Here is a 15,868-nt window from a genome sequence, read left to right on the forward strand (position 1 = left end):
TAAACATCCAAGAATATAGATAGAAACATCGTAAGAAACATGTAACTCGTCATTACCTAAATGGACCAGTACATAGTTGGAGAAGCTTAGGATGATCACTTCTATATGTCATAGGATCAGAGAGTGACTGGAATGTTATTAGTGTCCTTATGACGAGAACATCCAGGGCAGCTTTTGTCCCAGGAAGGTTTTTCGCAGCTATAAAAGAAATGTGTGATAATACACTGTTCAGAATGAATGATTAGAAATAAGAGTCAGCACATTGGACAGAAATAGCAAACAGAAATCTTGAGCTGATTAAGAAAAATATACAATCGGAATACTAGATACCTGCTAAGGTACACTAGCACTGGCTGAAGTAGAATCCCATAATTCACAGCTTTTGGAGAAAGAAAACATCTAACAAATGCTGTAAGTGCATCAATAGCTGCAGACCACACACTGAAAACACATTTTTCGGGGAAACTTCAGCACAATTTTCACATCCTATTACTTTTATCCAAAAAAAAAAAAAAAAAAAAACCAAATAAAGGTATTTTGAGCCAACTCCTGAAATTTATTCTATCACACAACTTTAACAGCTGTAGCTTGTACATGTTTATCTCCTTCTTTATGAACTCAAATCATGAGAGAAAAAGAGCTCTCTAATCAGCTTCTAGCTACTTGTACTGCCTACACCCCCACTCCAATGGGGAAAAAAAAAAGAAAGAAAGAATATAACTCTTCCAGAACAATGCTAAATGCCTAAATTATTCTCCCTGAAAAAAACATTTTATAAAAAAAAAGCTTCTAAAGAGCATAACATAGTAATTGATTATTTGTATATTATGCAACACAATTCAACTACACATGTCCTTGAAAAACAAGAAAAGAACAAGAACTATCAAACTTCTGCCTTCAAGTTGACAATTTCTCTGATCATCATTTAACAGGTGAAATATTCTAACACAAATTTAATTACTTAGTTAGCAATCTTTAATAGTTTATGACTTGGTCAAATGACAACATGGTCTGAGCCAGGTTAAAGATGAACTACAGGTCAAGCCCATAGTAATAAAGACTCCCAGACAATATATCCCCTTTTACTGGACCAGATAAATAGGAGCTTTTGGGCTGTCCCTACCATGATTATCTCACCAACTTCCCAAGACCAATCCACCACATCATCAGTATTTCTTTATGAGTTTTCTTTTAAGTATTCGATAGAAAATTCAAATAATTAGCATCTAGAAAAACTGAGAAGTGATTCTGGATATCAATGTTTGAGTTTTGATAGCTCAGTAACTGTTACAGTGTACATCATTTCATATTTCTAGTGTAGAGACAAGAATCAAGAGAACTTTTTCTTGATTGGGGAGGTAAAAAGAAACTGGGCCAATCTTAATTTTAATTTTTGATAAGAGGGCAGGCTATCCTTTGTCTGTACTCTTTTTCTGTTTTCTATCAAAATTAAAATTAAAAATAAATTTTAAAAATTGTACCCAAGTTGCTCACCATATTTTAGATGTCAATTCTCCACTTTGTCGAACTTCTAGTTCTGGATTTCCACTAAATAAGGGAGCCCATAAGGCAAGAATATCAAAGGTCTGGTCCTCAAGCTCCTGCAGGAACAAAAATATATTATCTTGCTAAAAATGAAAATTGGAGTAAGGAAGATAAAAGGGCATGACAATTTACCTCTATAGGAATAGATGCTAAAAGTGAAGCTAGAAGTAACCATCCAGCTTCTTTCTCAGTAGTTGCAGCCCCAGGGTTCCTACTGGACTTGGTCAACATATTCTGTGAAACTTTCAGCACCGAGTGTGGCAGCCTGAAAAGCATGACCACACAAAAAGACATTAAAATCTTTTCTAAAAATTGTAAAAGCACTTGCTAAGCCTATCAATGCAGCACAAAGGCAGAAGAAGGGACCAGTACTACAGAATAAAGGCCCTTATTAATTTGTGCAGTAGAAAAGAAGCAAAGGACAATATGTCTACAAATATATTTTATAATAAATCTATAATTATCTAGATATTCATTAATATAGCTCATAATTATATTGATAATTCAGGAGTGAATAAACTTAGCCATCAAGTCATAAATACAGCATATAATTTATAAATTGAAATATGTTTATCATTGTTTTATCCAAAGGGAAAACATGTATATGGGTGCACTACTTCATTGGCCAAGAAAATAGTTAATCAAAAGGGTAACAATTGTAATAATAGCACAAGTACACAGTAGATTAGACTAAGCATAATAATATCAAAACTCCAACCATAGCCATCTGGAAACATTAACCACCAGCATGATGTAATACAATCTTAACTGATTGAGCATTACCTAGCCGGATAACCAAGAGCTAGCTTTGGCGAAATAGAAACTAGAGCTGCAAGTAAAGTGGCTTGCCCATGTAAGGAATCAAGATCCTGTTTTAAGGTGTTTCCCTGCAGAGCAAAATGATAAATTTTAGTTTCTTGATTAACAGTTTAAGAGAAGTGAGTTATTATTAGAACAGTCAGATAATTTTTAAACAGAAGCAAAATTCATACAATTGCAATAGAAGAAAGTTTGACAAGCAAACAATTGCCTCAATTCTAACCTTGTCAAACGATACACTTTCTCTTAAGGCACTGAGCATTGTCACGCCATAAGAGACCAAACCACTGACACAGGTAGGATCAACTTCAGCCAATGCCCGCAAAGTCAAAGCAGCCTCAACACGGACCTACAATTACCAAGCATGTCAGTTTTGCCAAAAAAAAAAATAATAATAATAAAAATGATAATAACAATAACAACAACAACAATAATAATAATAATTAAATTTCCAATAATCAGATCAAAACACATTGCCAAAGCAAGAGCAAGCTATAGAAGCAGAGGCAAGAAACAACACTGATAACCATGTAGGCAATGGAAAATCATAGTCCTTTTTTAATGGGTTACATGCAGATATTCACAAACCAACATAGAACATACAATATAGCACATCACAAACAACCTCAAAGTTATGAACAGTAATTTCTAGTATCTCTAATACATCGCCATAATAGACTAATGTTTAATTTGTCAGCCAAATATACGTAGTATAAGTAAATTAAAAAAATTAAAAAAAATAAAAATAAAAATAAAACCCATTACATATAATACGTACATTTTAAAAAGCCAAAATTATTAAGTACAGAAAGAATCAGAAGTTCAACATCTCTAGCTTCTCTATAGAGGCATAAATGGATCTTATTAGAAAGAAATATCTCAAAAAATAAGGGCAAATAACCAAAAACTAGGAAATATAATATCAATGTTTCTCACATCTCAAAGACAAAATCCCTACTGAATAGCGTTGAAAATTAATTTACAAACAGATAGAAGTGCAATGTCAGACATTAGAGGCGTTAACTCTCAGCAAATACAAATTTGCCGATATATATATTCATTTTTTTTCATCTTGCCAAACCGAAATTCTTTTAAATTTGAAATGGCAATAACTTATTGGCCAATATGCTCTATAAATAACCAGTTTAGGCCAAAAATTAGCCAATAAATCTGAAGCGACTGATGTAGAATTCAAGCAGCAGAATCAGTGACCCTTAATGTGACATTGCAATAAGTGTGCTTCTTTCATGTGAAATCCTAACCACATCGTGGTCAAAAACATTATTTATATCCCACAACAAAAATATAGATGTAAGAAATCTGTAAGATAGAAATGAAGAATTTACCATTTGTGAAGGATGTGACAGCGCAGCAACAACTGTATCATCTAGAACTTCCCTGAACTCCAAAGGAACCTACACAGTGGACAAGATCAGTCACTGAAAGTCTGGAATAATATCAACCGCGTAAGTAAGCAGATATAACACATGTACATATCCTAATACCCAAATCCATGAATAGCCACAAAAGAAACAGATGAAACTCAAGCAGATTTCCACACTCTATACTCTCCTTTACTTTATATTCAAAATATAGTACTTCAATTATACTGATAAAGTGATAAGTAAGGAATTTGCAAACTTAACCCTACCTCCCTTGCAAATAAATACTATCCAAATTCCATATTATAACGATACTGACAAGTTGACTACAAGAAATCATCTTTCTGAAGATCTGAAACACTCAAACAAACAATTTATATTTTTAAGAATCCATGCTCCACCATCATCTCCATGCTCCACTGGTTTCAAGTATAAATGTATTAAGAATCCCTGAGTTTAAGAGATCTCTTTACTCTACTTCTCCATCTCTGAATTACAAGACATGCTACTACTTTCATCACGCAACCCTTGTCCAGATATAAACTCTTTGGATTTCCTTCGAATTTTATTCATAGATATACCATTCAAGAGGACTAATCCATCATAATTTACAATCAGATCATCAACAAAAGAAAAATTACACTAATTGTCGCAAAGCCTCACCTCTCCTAGAGTATTTAAAGTATATGACAAAGTACGTAAAGCAGCAACTTTCATTGGCGGGCTACTGTCAGGAGATTCAAGCTGCAACATGTCAGAATTTATATAAGCATGTTAAAAAAGACGATATTAAATATCAGTGACCTCCACTAAAAACCTTAGTTAAAACCAACAGACCTGCTTTCCCAGAATAACTAAGAAGCTCCTTTGAGTAGGTTCTGTCATCTGATCGACCACACCAACCCTAAGAATATATAGCACACATGCCTTCAAAAACCCATTAATCTATCAGTAAGTAGCTTATGATAGTTGAAAGCAGTATAGGCATCAGACATCACTTTCTTGTTCATATCAAGGACTTGCATACCAAAAAAAAAAACAAAAAGCAGGAGCACACATCAACATCTTCCGTGACTGTATTGAGTATACAATACTTCTTGGTAGTTGATACTAACTAAATTTGAAACCATAAGGTCCATAACACTTCTGAGCTCAGGAAAACAAAAAATAAAAAAACTGCATGCAACAAAAACTTTAAGGAAACTAGTCAATAGGAAGTGTTTTGAAACTAACTTTCACGGTTATTAACTTTTCGTTCAACTAGTAAAAATGATGGAACATTTTTCAGTACCAAAAAAAAATTAGGAGAATAAGAAAAGAAGGAAGATCATGACAATAATACTTAATATCACATGTTTTTGCCGAACCCCGGTTCTAATTTTCTTCTTAGCATGAACTTGATAAACAAAATTTATTACAATTTCCGACACAAAATCCAATGCATTCTCCCATTGATTTATGATTCTGTCAATTTACACATGTGTCTCTTTTAGTTTTTGAGTTCATATTACTCTAGCTTATTAAGCGCATAATATCTGGACAGCTGAAACAAGCAGAATGAACCTATGTAAGTGAAGCAAGTATCACAATTGCCAACGAGAGCATGGCTTGAACTTAAAACTTCTGTAGCCAACTTATTTTCAGAACCTTCTAAAAGACAATGATAAGCAAGATTGCACGAAAGATTAAATGCGAGGGCAAGGACAGATAGGATTAGCAAGTATGATAAGGACTACCAGAGCTTGTGCATCAACAGACGTATCCACTCGAAGCATGTCCATCACTTGGGAAGTGAAGTCTTGAAGTTCACTATCTGGATGAAGATACTTGAGAAGAATGGCCTGAAATTTGTAGTTCAAGAAGCCAATTGAGCACAAGTGCAACATCAAATAAAAAGAAGTAAAGTAAACACATAAGCAGAAACTCCAACACATACAGCTACAGAGAAGACATGGTAAGCAGTTATAGTGCAGCTTGCACTGTCAATCATCTGATCTCCTTGTGAATTGTTTTATGAATGAATGGAGATCTAATCAGTAATCACTGTACCCCCCCCCCAAACAATCCTATTAGCATGTCTGCATGTGTGTGTTAAGAAACTTGTGATATAAACTGGCCATCTCTCAGTCTATGAAATGGAGAGGATGGGCTGCAAGAATATTGAGCTTACCAGAACTTCTAAACAAAAAAGTGAGATAGTCCAATTCTTTTTTATAAAAGCCACCTTCAATTAAATTATTATCTCTAAGACAAAGCATGCCCACATCAAAGAATAGGATAGAGACAACAGCAGCTTCCAATTCCATACACAGCTCAAGCAGCTGTCAAGCCACTACGAAAATTAAAAATACTACTTTGCTAGATAACAAAAGTGGGGAACTGAAGATACACCAAATCAAAAAAATTTAAAACCCAAGAACAAGTCAAGCTTGTAAATATCTAAATGGAAGCTGATGCAACTATGCTTAAGTTTTAATTTTATAGATCTTCACCTTAAAAGATGCAGGAAATAGTTTGAAGTTTACTTTGATCTGAATTACTCATACATAAGAAGATTGAAGATGGCCAATCATATAAATAAGCTTCACTCAGCAAAATAATATTTAAATAACTACCTGCAGGAAGGAAACCCATGCTAAAGTTAAGCTGATCCGCACATCCCGTGACCTGACACCACTTGCTGCATTATGAACTAGAGATGTTACAACTATAATCAAATGATCTAACAAAAGAAAACTAACTGTGGATCAGATAAGGGTAGCCATAATAGGATCCTCACATGTTCACTTCTCACTCACACATTGTTTTCTTCTTTTTCTCCTATACTGACCCAATACCCAAAAAAATTTCCCAAATCTAGAAAGGAAAATATAATCCTCCTGTAAACTCTCGTACCATCTGTCACTGGACACTGGTCATATACAAGACAAACAGAGCAGTACTGGTGCCAGGAGAACTGGATCACCCATGACTTACATAGCAACATTCTCATAGAGAGAGAGAGAGAGAGAGAGAGAGAAACACTGACAAATAGTCAAGAAACCCAAACAAGGCCAGTGACCAGCAACAACAGGCCATAGGGGGGAACTAGATCTTTTACAGTGTATTTGGACAAAGAAGGGGAAGGAAAAGAAGGATGAAAGGGAAGAGAAGGGGAGGGAAGAATGATGAGCTTTCCTTCCAATTCTCTCCATAGTTGGAGAGCTTGAATTCTTACCAATTAATCCCTCTATTTCTCTTCCCTCCAATTCCCTTCCATCCTCATTTGTTATCCAAGTGAAAGATACTCCATCCCTACATTTCCCTTCCCATCCTTTCCCTCCATTTCCTTAAATCCAAACAAAGGGTTAGTTATGCTCAAATAGTTGATTCTTGGTTAACATAGTTGTCATGGTTGATTTCTTATTGCATCGACCTTGCTCAATATACTAGTTCAATTATTTCAAACATATGTTATTGTCTTATTTAGCCATCCTGCACACATCAACTAGTTTGTTTAGTAGATGAATACTAGTATATACGGTAGCAGTTAGTTGGAGGCTAGATAGTTTCCTCTCTTTTGCATAAACTATGCTTTTGCAACATTCCGTCAGCTCGGTTTAGCTAAACAGAAACACAATTCAACTTCTACCCCCCTTCCTCCTGTTGACTTTTGGCAGGTACAGCTTAAAACCCCAGGGAATAACATACCTTTCACAAATGAAGATACCAGGTGCCTCTGCAAGCCATCTTCTAGTTTCTTTGCTGAGGTAAGTTGTCCTTTTCCTTTTAGTTGCACCTGCAACAGTATAAGACAGCCAGAATCTCTTTTTAAAAACTAGCTACACATAAAAACCATTTTTCTCAAAGACTTGAAAACTGTAAACCTGCGCCTCGGGATTCATTCCAAGAGCAAGCACTGCACCCAATGCTTCGGCAAAGGCATCACGAATAGATGAATTTGGATCATTAAAAGCCTGATAGAGGTAAGTATTCGTTAGTATAAATGAATAAAGAGGCAATTATATAGATCAAGGGAGGAGGATCTACCTTAACACAAGTAAAGGCTGAACTATCAAGCTCTGCAGTACCCAAACCTGGTCCTCCAACATTAGCAAATGTCTTTAAACATCTAGCAGCAGCTATTCTGACAATAGGTGACTTATCAACAACACCGAATCGCATGATGAGTCGAAATGCCTCTGTATATGCCGTAGCAGCAGAAGCACCGCCACAACCCTCCATAGCATTCCGAAGCATATGTAGAGCCTCTTTCCTTACGTACTCCTGTAAAGTTTTATGCTAATTAAGGTAAAATAGAATAAACCAGCCTGAATCACAAACAACTATATTTTTCTTAAGACTACCAGACAAACTTCTTGATTCTTAAACTTGTGTAGTTTACAAAAACACAAGTTGCTCCGTATATCATAGCCTAAATCCCCAAGAATATGTACTATGTAGGTTAGCAAAAGCAACAACACCGTGTTGTACAAATGACCTCGTAGATCAATGTCTCTAGATGTGCGTACAATGTGCCATGGTGGTGTCAATAACTCAATACAAACAATCCATCTTGTATGATCCTGAGTACATGAGCTTGGAGATATACTTCATCATTAAAAGCAGTTGAGTACACCCCTAAAGGAAAGGGGGAAAAAAGAAGGAAGCATATTTTTAGGAGTGCATAACATCATTAATTAGTCACTGTGGAAGAAAATGCCAGCAGAATTTGCAGAATATCAAGCATTTCAAATGGCTCTTTCAGGATAACAACAGGTTTTCCACTTTTCCTAACCTCACAATTTCTCTTTTTCGTATATGTACCAGGAGTAATTCCACTTACACATCCTAACAATATCATAGTATTACACATCTATTGATCTATTAGTTTTACCAATCCAAAATAAAAATGAAATTACTCCCACAAAGATGTTCACCGAGAATAGGTTTGGCAACCAGCATGGCTGCATATTTCATTTGTAGTGATTTTTTTTTTTTTTGGGTGTGTGTACCCCAAACAGGTAAATTCTCTCGTCAATGAATTCTCTAGTCTCAAGCTATCTAAAAAACAAAAATAACATGAAAATTAAAAGGCCCAAGTAGATCAAAAACATTACAACTCAGCATTCAACTCCCTCTGCTTTCCCTTCCATGGGCAAATTTCAAAAGAATCAAAAGAGAATACTTGTATACCTATGACAGAATCTTTTTTTCACAATATATATGATTCAGAATCTTTGTTAACCTTAATATATATGATTCAGAATCTTCAATAGCCTTAATATATATGATTCAGAATCTTTGTTTCACAATACACACCAAGGGTGCTTATGGCATACAAGACTAATTCAGTGTGGTCGTAGTCAAAATCATAAATAAATAAAAATTTACACATCAACAAACTTAGATACCTCATGAGACTTCATAAGTTTCGAGGCAATACTTGTTGTTTCTGAAAATCCAGAAGTGATCTTCCTACCAAAATGTCGATATAGTTCTCCCAAACACTGGGCAACACCTTGATTTAACAGAAAATGAGAAATAGGTCATGACTAAGCAGTAATTCAAACCTACAAAAGAAAAAAATATATCCAGTATAAATTACTTGAGAATGTGCCACGAATGCCTGGTTTGTAATGAATAAAATAGATACAACTATACATCATCCCTTTTGCAAAGACAAGGTTTCGGCAAAGTTCTCTATTTGTTACACCGGGAAGTTTAGATTATGAATGCATCATTGCTGACACTCTGACAGGCAAGTATGTCCTCTATAAATCTTTTATATTGAGTTCCCTTGGTGTTCTTGTCATAGTATTCCCACCATTTCATCTTGATGTTCCCGTATACCTTATCTCATATTTAAATCATATATATCATATTGGTAAAAAAGATTGAAAAGCTAATTCCTCAAAACTACACATTGTAACATACTAGCAAGATCCCGCGTGATAACTTTTGTTCTCATATATATGGTCATAGTTTTGGATCTAAGAACAAGACATTGCAAATGGGAACATCAAAAAGAAGCAAAGGGAATAACGTGGTGAAAATAAAGTGTTCTATACTTTCCCTTCAAAGAAACTGTGATACTTTCTAATTTTCTATTAGCCATATACTTCATTCGTATCTTTTTAGTGGACGCGTTTTACACTATTCACATAAGTTACTTTGACTCCTTTGTGTGATTTATTCTTAAGAAAAAACAAAATATGGCCACAACAACACATACCCAAAAATTATTCATTGATGGGAAAATGAATTAAAGAGACAAAGCCCACAGGCTCACCATAATTAAGCAAGCATCTTAAATCCTATGTAAGGAGCCAAACACAATTTATTAGGAGTGAACACTAGTGACCACTGACCAGCATCAATTCAAGTGGAAATCTTCACCTTATAGTTCTTTGTGAATCTTATATATTTTCAAGCTACATTATTTTTATTAATCAGCTTCCTCCTCATTCAACAGTCTATGATTTCTATCAACCTTAGACGAAGGAAAAAAGGAACCAACAAAAACAAGGCTACCCTATATATTTCTTTGCTTTTCTCGTCCTCTAGTAAAAGTAAAATCAATGTTAGTACCCATGTTCACAATTCATTTGTTCAAAGTGAAATGCAAGTGCAAACCAAAATCATACACTAAGAAATAGGAGCATTGTTTTGCCAATGATATAATGGTGAACAACATCACCCATATATATACAGGCGATTAACACGAGAGATTCAGAGTTCATTGACAAACCAGCAACACATTGAGGTTCGCTTCTCTTCCCGTCAGCAAGAAACCCTTGAAGAGCACTAACCCTTGAGTATATCGAAATAGGATCTCCTTTCCAGATAATTTTAACCATAGCTAATGATGCCAAGTGCCGCACCGGCCTCCGGGCACCCAAAACCAGCAGCGAAAACAATGCATCCTCACATTTTCTTTGCCATAACATAATAGGTTCCTAATTCAATCAATATCAACCCCATCCATAATTTCAGCAAGAATTCTCAATCAAAACGTAAAAATTCTCTAAAACAATCCAAATGCCAGTACAATTTGCAACATCAAAGCAAAAAAATTCAAATTAAACAGCCTTAAAACAATTAAATTCAAAAAAATTGCAAGTTGAACATAAGCATGGTGAAATTCCGTGATTTAAAGCATATTAGCAGCAACATAGATCTAATTAATCAGAGCAAAGATAAAAAGGGGAAAGAAAGAAAGAAAACCTTAGGTTCGTCATTAATGGCGGAAATGAGATCGGAGAGAAGATCAAAACAGAGAAGAGGATCGGGAGATTTGTGAGCAGCAGAAGCGACAATGGATTGTAATTGAGCAACGAGAACGCCGAATTGTGAGAGCGGAATATTACTCTCTATCATCGAAACCTTCTTCGCCATTGTTGAAACTTCAGGGTTTTTCGATTTGATTGAAATTCTGAGAAAAAAGATGAAGAATGAGAGTAATGTTCAGTTTACAAGAGCTCCCATGGCAGAGGAGCTACCATAAGCTGAGGAAGTCGCTATTATGTAATTGTTATAATCACTCGGTTTGATTTGCTATTTTGTAAATCTGCAATTAGGAGGATATAACTTGATTATACGGGTTGACAGGAGGTTATAGTAGTTGGCTAGTTCACCGACTTTCAGGCTTGAGGTTAAGGGTTTAATCTCACCGAGCTCATTAAAGAAGGGATTTCCCTTACATCCCCTTCCAGAATGAGTTTTCTTTCTCCTTTCTCTGGTGGCGTTAAAAGGATGTAATTGAGATTAATTGGTTAAAAAATTGCTTTATTGCAATTTGTAAGGTCAAACTTTAAAAACTTTATTCGTATGAGTACTTTATATGAATACGAAGTATGTAGTATCAAAAAAAATTGGAATAATTCATCATGTTTGGACTTTAAATGTCAATTTAAACTTTTGGTTGAAGTACATGACTGATTTATATTTTTATTTTATATCACATTAGCTCTGACAATCTAATATTATGTTAAAGGACCGACTCAACCAATAGCTTAGTTGAATAGTTGAAAACCATGATCGAGACTAGTACTCTTAACGTTCCTCAGGGTAAGGACTAAGGAGCTAAACTTCTTACATAAAACATACACAAGTCCCATTTGTTCATACTTAGTACGAATTAAGTACTTATCTTTTTCCCTGCTGATATTTTTCACTGTGTCCTGCATGGCAATTCATCACCAAATTTAATTATATTACTGATCATATTTTGGTAACACAGCAAAAGGTGTGTAATCTAACTGTTATTTTGTGTTAATTTTGTGATTTATTATTATTGTTTGCATGTGTGTTACATTTTTTTAATTGCCAGGATTATTGTTAATTGGATGAATTTGCTGATGTTTTATATTAGCAGCTAGCACTTTGTTTTGTGAGCTGATATTAGAGGATTCAATTTGCTGTTTTTATTGTTCATAGGTGTAAGATTGATCAATTTCGGAGGGAGAGATGGGATAGTAATAGCCGACCCCACTTATGGGATTAAGGCTTTGATTGATTGATTGATGGGATAGTAATAGGGGGATGTGTGATCCCTTGTTTTTGCTAATCACCTGTTATACATTTCCCTCTTGTTTAGGGTAGGCGTTGTAACACAAGCAACTATTGCGGAAAATAATGGATTTGATATGATTCTCAAATTATTTGTGTTAAGCATTTTTAGGTTGATGTCACCAAGATTCAAACTTTGATGTTAGGATCTAAATGAATGTAAATATAAAACACAATGGGAATATTCAGTAAATTATGCTAGAATAAGAAACATACTTCTTATCAGTAATCATATCACTCCACAATACATATTCTGTACAAAATTTGCATTTTCATGAATTAGGTAAATAACAAATACTACTATAAGACCTAAATTGAAGCAGGAATGAACTTCGAAAAAGTAATGATCACAGATTTTTCAGGGGTTATTCTGTTCAGCTGTGAATGAAAGCTTTTAAGTGACCAATCATTTCTTGTGTGCGAGCTTTGGAGAGTGACGAGCTATGTAGGATCTGAAATGCGTGACCCACACCCTTGTAGACCATCATATTTACCTTCTTACCTGCATTAGCCATGGTAGAGCAGAACTCCTTGTTCCTATCCATCAAGATATCCATGTCTGACACACACACCATTGTAGCTGGAAGTTCTATGCTATTCAGTTTAGCTGCGCCTTTGGCTAGAGGGTTGCACCATGGGTGCTCCCGGGTAGAGCCCATTGGGAGGGATAACCGCCAATAGGTATCAGCTGCTGATAAAGTAAGTGCTGATCCGTATGGTTGAGGGGCCTTTTCAGATGCAGTTCGTGCCTCACCTCCAAAGAAAGGTTGGATTAGGATAGTACCTCGGTGAGAGAGTGGCCTTAGAAGGGTTGACCTTGCTGATCTGCTGGCCCCAAATCTTAGAGCGACATTATGAGCTATGTTAGCTCCTGCGCTGTCACCTGCTAGGAAGAAACCTAAGATATTGCAGCAGCTTAGCCACCAAGAATGCTCTCTTGAGCCATTGGTAGCTTGCTCCTTCACCCACATGACGGTGTTGTAACCATCCTCATAGGCAGCAGGAAGACGGTTTTCAGGGGCTAGACGATAATTTACTGACATGACTACACAACCTGCTTTAGATGCTAGGTTGGATATGAAGTCATGGTAACACATCCACGCTGCTGAACCTACACAGAAACCTCCTCCGTGGAAGTAGACGAGTAGAGGCAGGTTCCTTTGTCCTTGTGGAACATAGACACGTGCCCACAGATTAGTTGATCGGTCCATGACAATATCCCTTGAAGTCACCCTTAGCTCAGAAGGAATGTTGCAAGGGACATTTGGGATGATTGGTGGCCTTTCAACATGCCCATCTTTACATACCCTGATGAGCCCTTCTATTTCTTCCACCAAAGCACCGTGATGGTGGTGTTTTCTTGCATTGAGACTCAGTCTTGGATCTAGAGAGAGGGCAGCCATTCTCTTTTTGACTTTACAAATAAGAGAATGTGTGTTATTATGCATGTCAGTATTTCATTGAGTCCTTATATAGGGGAAGAGGTCAAAAAAGATGACCAATGTGAATACTTCAAACTAGAAAGAAACTTGATGCTCTCTTTATCTGACAAGTGGGAAATTGGGAGCTCACGGCTCACCGTTTTAATGTGAGGTTAATTTGATATTTCGGCTAGGGTGTCCAGCACCTAGCTTTTTGATGATGCTATTTGTATGTAGTTAAACCTTTATTTGGATGTTTCCGTAGTATCTAATCAGCCTAGGCAACATGATGGAATAATGATAACAGTATCTGATGGTACAAGCAGGGCACTGACAGCCAACAATACTTAGCTGCTGATAAACTTGAATTTAACTGATATGTTTGTTTGGATGGCTAGAAAGGAATCACCAAAATCTTGTCAACAGAGACGAGATTTAGCCGGTGATTTGTTATTTGGTGTAACTGGTGCATATGCATCATAAGTAATGAAAATAATTTCATGCAGTGGGTCCAAACAACTCTAGCTCAACTTTAAGAAGCTAATCAGTAATTTATTGGAAGAGACTGTTACAAGTTGATGAACAGAGAATGTAATTCCACCTCTAACACATCTTGTTAGGACTTGTCTATCAAATGCCCACTAAATGGAATCTGTTGATCATCCTTTAAGATTCTGTGGGAAGCTGTAACTTGATGGATAATAGTTCTGTCTTTTAGCACCGTATATATTGGATGTTTATCGATTAGCAAATTCCTATGTACAGTAAGATTTTGGCAATATGAATCTCAATCATTCTAGCCTATAATACTGTACAATAACTACGACAGTGGCTCGCCTTGTATGAACTGATGGGATCAGATGTGTGTAACCTTGCTACTTATTGAAAAAGGCTGTTTTAGTGATGTCTAATCATTGCAAACAAGTTGTTTCAAAGAAAACATATATTAGATGTTTGAATTAATTCACTATGATATGGTAAAGCTGTACTGGCCTAAAAAGTATTAACAACATGAATATACTAATTAATATAGTTGATCACAAAACCTATTTAAGATGATTTTTTATGTTCTTTGCTTTTATTTTTGGGGATTAATAGTGGGAGGGGGTTAGAAAACTGTTTAAGAATGATTCCTAAACCTCAACTGTATCAAATTCTAACATGGAATATAATGGTTTAAGAATGAAACCAAAATCAATCTTTCTACACCAATAGCCATTTGAAAGTATGATAAACATGGTTTATAAAGTCGGATGTGTTATTTTTGTTCTGATTGACCAGAATCTGATGAGTTTTTGGAGCTACATGGTGCTGGGGGCAATTGCCCATTCGGCTTATAGCCAACTTAATAGTGCATGCATTCAGACATACAAGGCTTAAAGTTCTTATTCTTGAAATGCTTTTAGTAAATTCTTGAGATATGCTTACTGAATGTAAGGGAATTATATTTATCCTTCATTTTGGATTTGAGGTGTTTGCTAGCATCTTATTGGAATTCTTTCTAAGCCATTTGTTTGCAGTATCGCCTTCTGGCTTAGCTTTTGACTTTCTGACCTGGAAATAATTGTGGAGATATTCCGTGATGGTTGATCTTTCTTGCAAATTACTCCATATTTTTCACATTTCTAGAAATACTTTGTTTTCCTACTGTTAGGTTTAGGCTGCAGGTCAAATACGAGACTCAGGACGAAAACCTGTCATCCTAGTATCTGTGTGCTGAAGCGCTTGTATTATTGTAATACAATCAAATCTGACTTTGCCTAAGAATACTATGTGCTAGTTATACCTTTGAAAATAATATTCGAGGTCCAAGGATAATACTTTGCCTAAGCACATAGATTGGTCATGATTCAATGCATGACAATTTCTTCTAGGGCTCTGACATTTTCATACTGATTGAGCTTGATGTTTATTTGTTTATAAATTTAGCCACAATAATTCCATGCATCTATTTTGAATTATGATTATGAATATTCTAGCAAAGGGGGAAATCCTGCTTAATTCAGAGTAATCTCTTGGTTAAAAAGGCCATATATTCTTTTGATATTCTTCTTTTAATTTTAGCAGTCAGTCTGAGATCTGGAAGATATATTCTTTACTCAAAATTCTTTTAACTACTTTTTCTCCCTTGCTCGTGATGCAGGTACGAAG

The 15,868-nt window shown here is 35.6% G+C and overlaps 2 protein-coding genes across 4 annotated transcripts in view; both read right to left on the bottom strand.

Annotated features, from left to right (window-relative positions):
* Positions 1 to 11,283, bottom strand: part of LOC110724821 (protein SWEETIE-like) — a 38,692-nt gene extending 27,409 nt beyond the window's left edge. Inside the window, exons 1-17 of one of the 3 annotated variants that reach the window (XM_021904296.1) lie at positions 10,953 to 11,283; positions 10,477 to 10,684; positions 9,140 to 9,246; positions 7,776 to 8,012; positions 7,613 to 7,702; positions 7,437 to 7,524; positions 6,362 to 6,426; positions 5,483 to 5,587; positions 4,584 to 4,673; positions 4,410 to 4,490; positions 3,711 to 3,779; positions 2,588 to 2,713; positions 2,329 to 2,432; positions 1,678 to 1,810; positions 1,495 to 1,601; positions 331 to 441; positions 57 to 224 (exon numbers count right to left, since the gene is read on the bottom strand). In XM_021904296.1, coding sequence (XP_021759988.1) covers positions 57 to 224; positions 331 to 441; positions 1,495 to 1,601; positions 1,678 to 1,810; positions 2,329 to 2,432; positions 2,588 to 2,713; positions 3,711 to 3,779; positions 4,410 to 4,490; positions 4,584 to 4,673; positions 5,483 to 5,587; positions 6,362 to 6,426; positions 7,437 to 7,524; positions 7,613 to 7,702; positions 7,776 to 8,012; positions 9,140 to 9,246; positions 10,477 to 10,684; positions 10,953 to 11,123 — 2,060 coding nt within the window. In that variant the 5' untranslated portion in view covers positions 11,124 to 11,283. Of the gene's footprint in view, positions 1 to 56; positions 225 to 330; positions 442 to 1,494; positions 1,602 to 1,677; positions 1,811 to 2,328; positions 2,433 to 2,587; positions 2,714 to 3,710; positions 3,780 to 4,409; positions 4,491 to 4,583; positions 4,674 to 5,482; positions 5,588 to 6,361; positions 6,427 to 7,436; positions 7,525 to 7,612; positions 7,703 to 7,775; positions 8,013 to 9,139; positions 9,299 to 10,476; positions 10,685 to 10,952 lie in introns of those variants that run through there. The other 2 variants (XM_021904297.1, XM_021904298.1) reach the window with 2 other exon arrangements.
* A 1,196-nt stretch (positions 11,284 to 12,479) lies between these two features.
* LOC110724551 (probable carboxylesterase 17) lies at positions 12,480 to 13,847 on the bottom strand. The gene has a single exon (XM_021903966.1). It carries the CDS (start codon positions 13,742 to 13,744, stop codon positions 12,671 to 12,673), a length of 1,074 nt encoding a protein of 357 aa, XP_021759658.1. The 5' UTR covers positions 13,745 to 13,847; the 3' UTR covers positions 12,480 to 12,670.
* Positions 13,848 to 15,868: the final 2,021 nt, after the last annotated feature.

This window comes from Chenopodium quinoa, unplaced genomic scaffold, assembly GCF_001683475.1.
Source record: "Chenopodium quinoa cultivar QQ74 unplaced genomic scaffold, ASM168347v1, whole genome shotgun sequence".
NCBI lineage: Eukaryota > Viridiplantae > Streptophyta > Magnoliopsida > Caryophyllales > Amaranthaceae > Chenopodium > Chenopodium quinoa.